Source organism: Cynoglossus semilaevis, unplaced genomic scaffold, assembly GCF_000523025.1.
Source record: "Cynoglossus semilaevis isolate Cse_v1.0 unplaced genomic scaffold, Cse_v1.0 C18830949, whole genome shotgun sequence".
Taxonomy (NCBI): domain Eukaryota; kingdom Metazoa; phylum Chordata; class Actinopteri; order Pleuronectiformes; family Cynoglossidae; genus Cynoglossus; species Cynoglossus semilaevis.
The window spans coordinates 1-513 of NW_007593250.1; the positions used below are offsets into that span (position 1 = coordinate 1).

General features: G+C 48.9%; 1 protein-coding gene across 1 annotated transcript; it reads left to right on the plus strand.

Moving 5' to 3' along the window:
• Positions 1-5: 5 nt before the first annotated feature.
• Positions 6-497, plus strand: LOC103399693 (nucleoside diphosphate kinase-like; the record flags this gene model as incomplete). The annotated part of the gene is made up of 2 exons (XM_008338342.2): positions 6-160; positions 239-497. Coding segments are annotated over 2 exons (273 nt in total), but the record flags the coding sequence as incomplete, so codon positions are not given.
• Positions 498-513: the final 16 nt, after the last annotated feature.

The following is a 513-nucleotide window of genomic DNA, read 5'->3' on the forward strand; positions in this document are numbered from 1 at the left end:
TTGAAGCCATCCTCGTCGTGCCTACAACTGTTTTGTGTGCGTTTCAGGTGTGGGAGGGACAGAACATTGTGAAGTTGGCCAGGATGATGCTGGGTGAGACCAACCCTGCTGACTCCAAGCCCGGCAGCATCCGTGGAGATCTCTGCATTGACATCGGCAGGTGAGCGAGCGCACATTCAGTCGTATTTACACTGTTGAAAAAAAATCTGTGTTAACATCAAACCTGTCTTTTTGTCAGAAACATCATCCACGGCAGCGACACTGTGGAAAATGCCAAGACTGAGGTCGACCTGTGGTTCAAGGCAGAGGAGTTTGTCTCCTACACCCCCTGTGCCCAGCCCTTCCTGTATGAGTAAACTGGCCAATCAGCAGCCTGTAAACTAGACCCCGCCCCTGTCACAAACACTCCCCCAACAGTCTCTTACCTGCCAGCTGGGATTTTCTACCAAAATCTTTTGAAATATGTAGCAATGACCAATAAAGTCTCATGGCAAAAATGTCTCGGTCTAATTT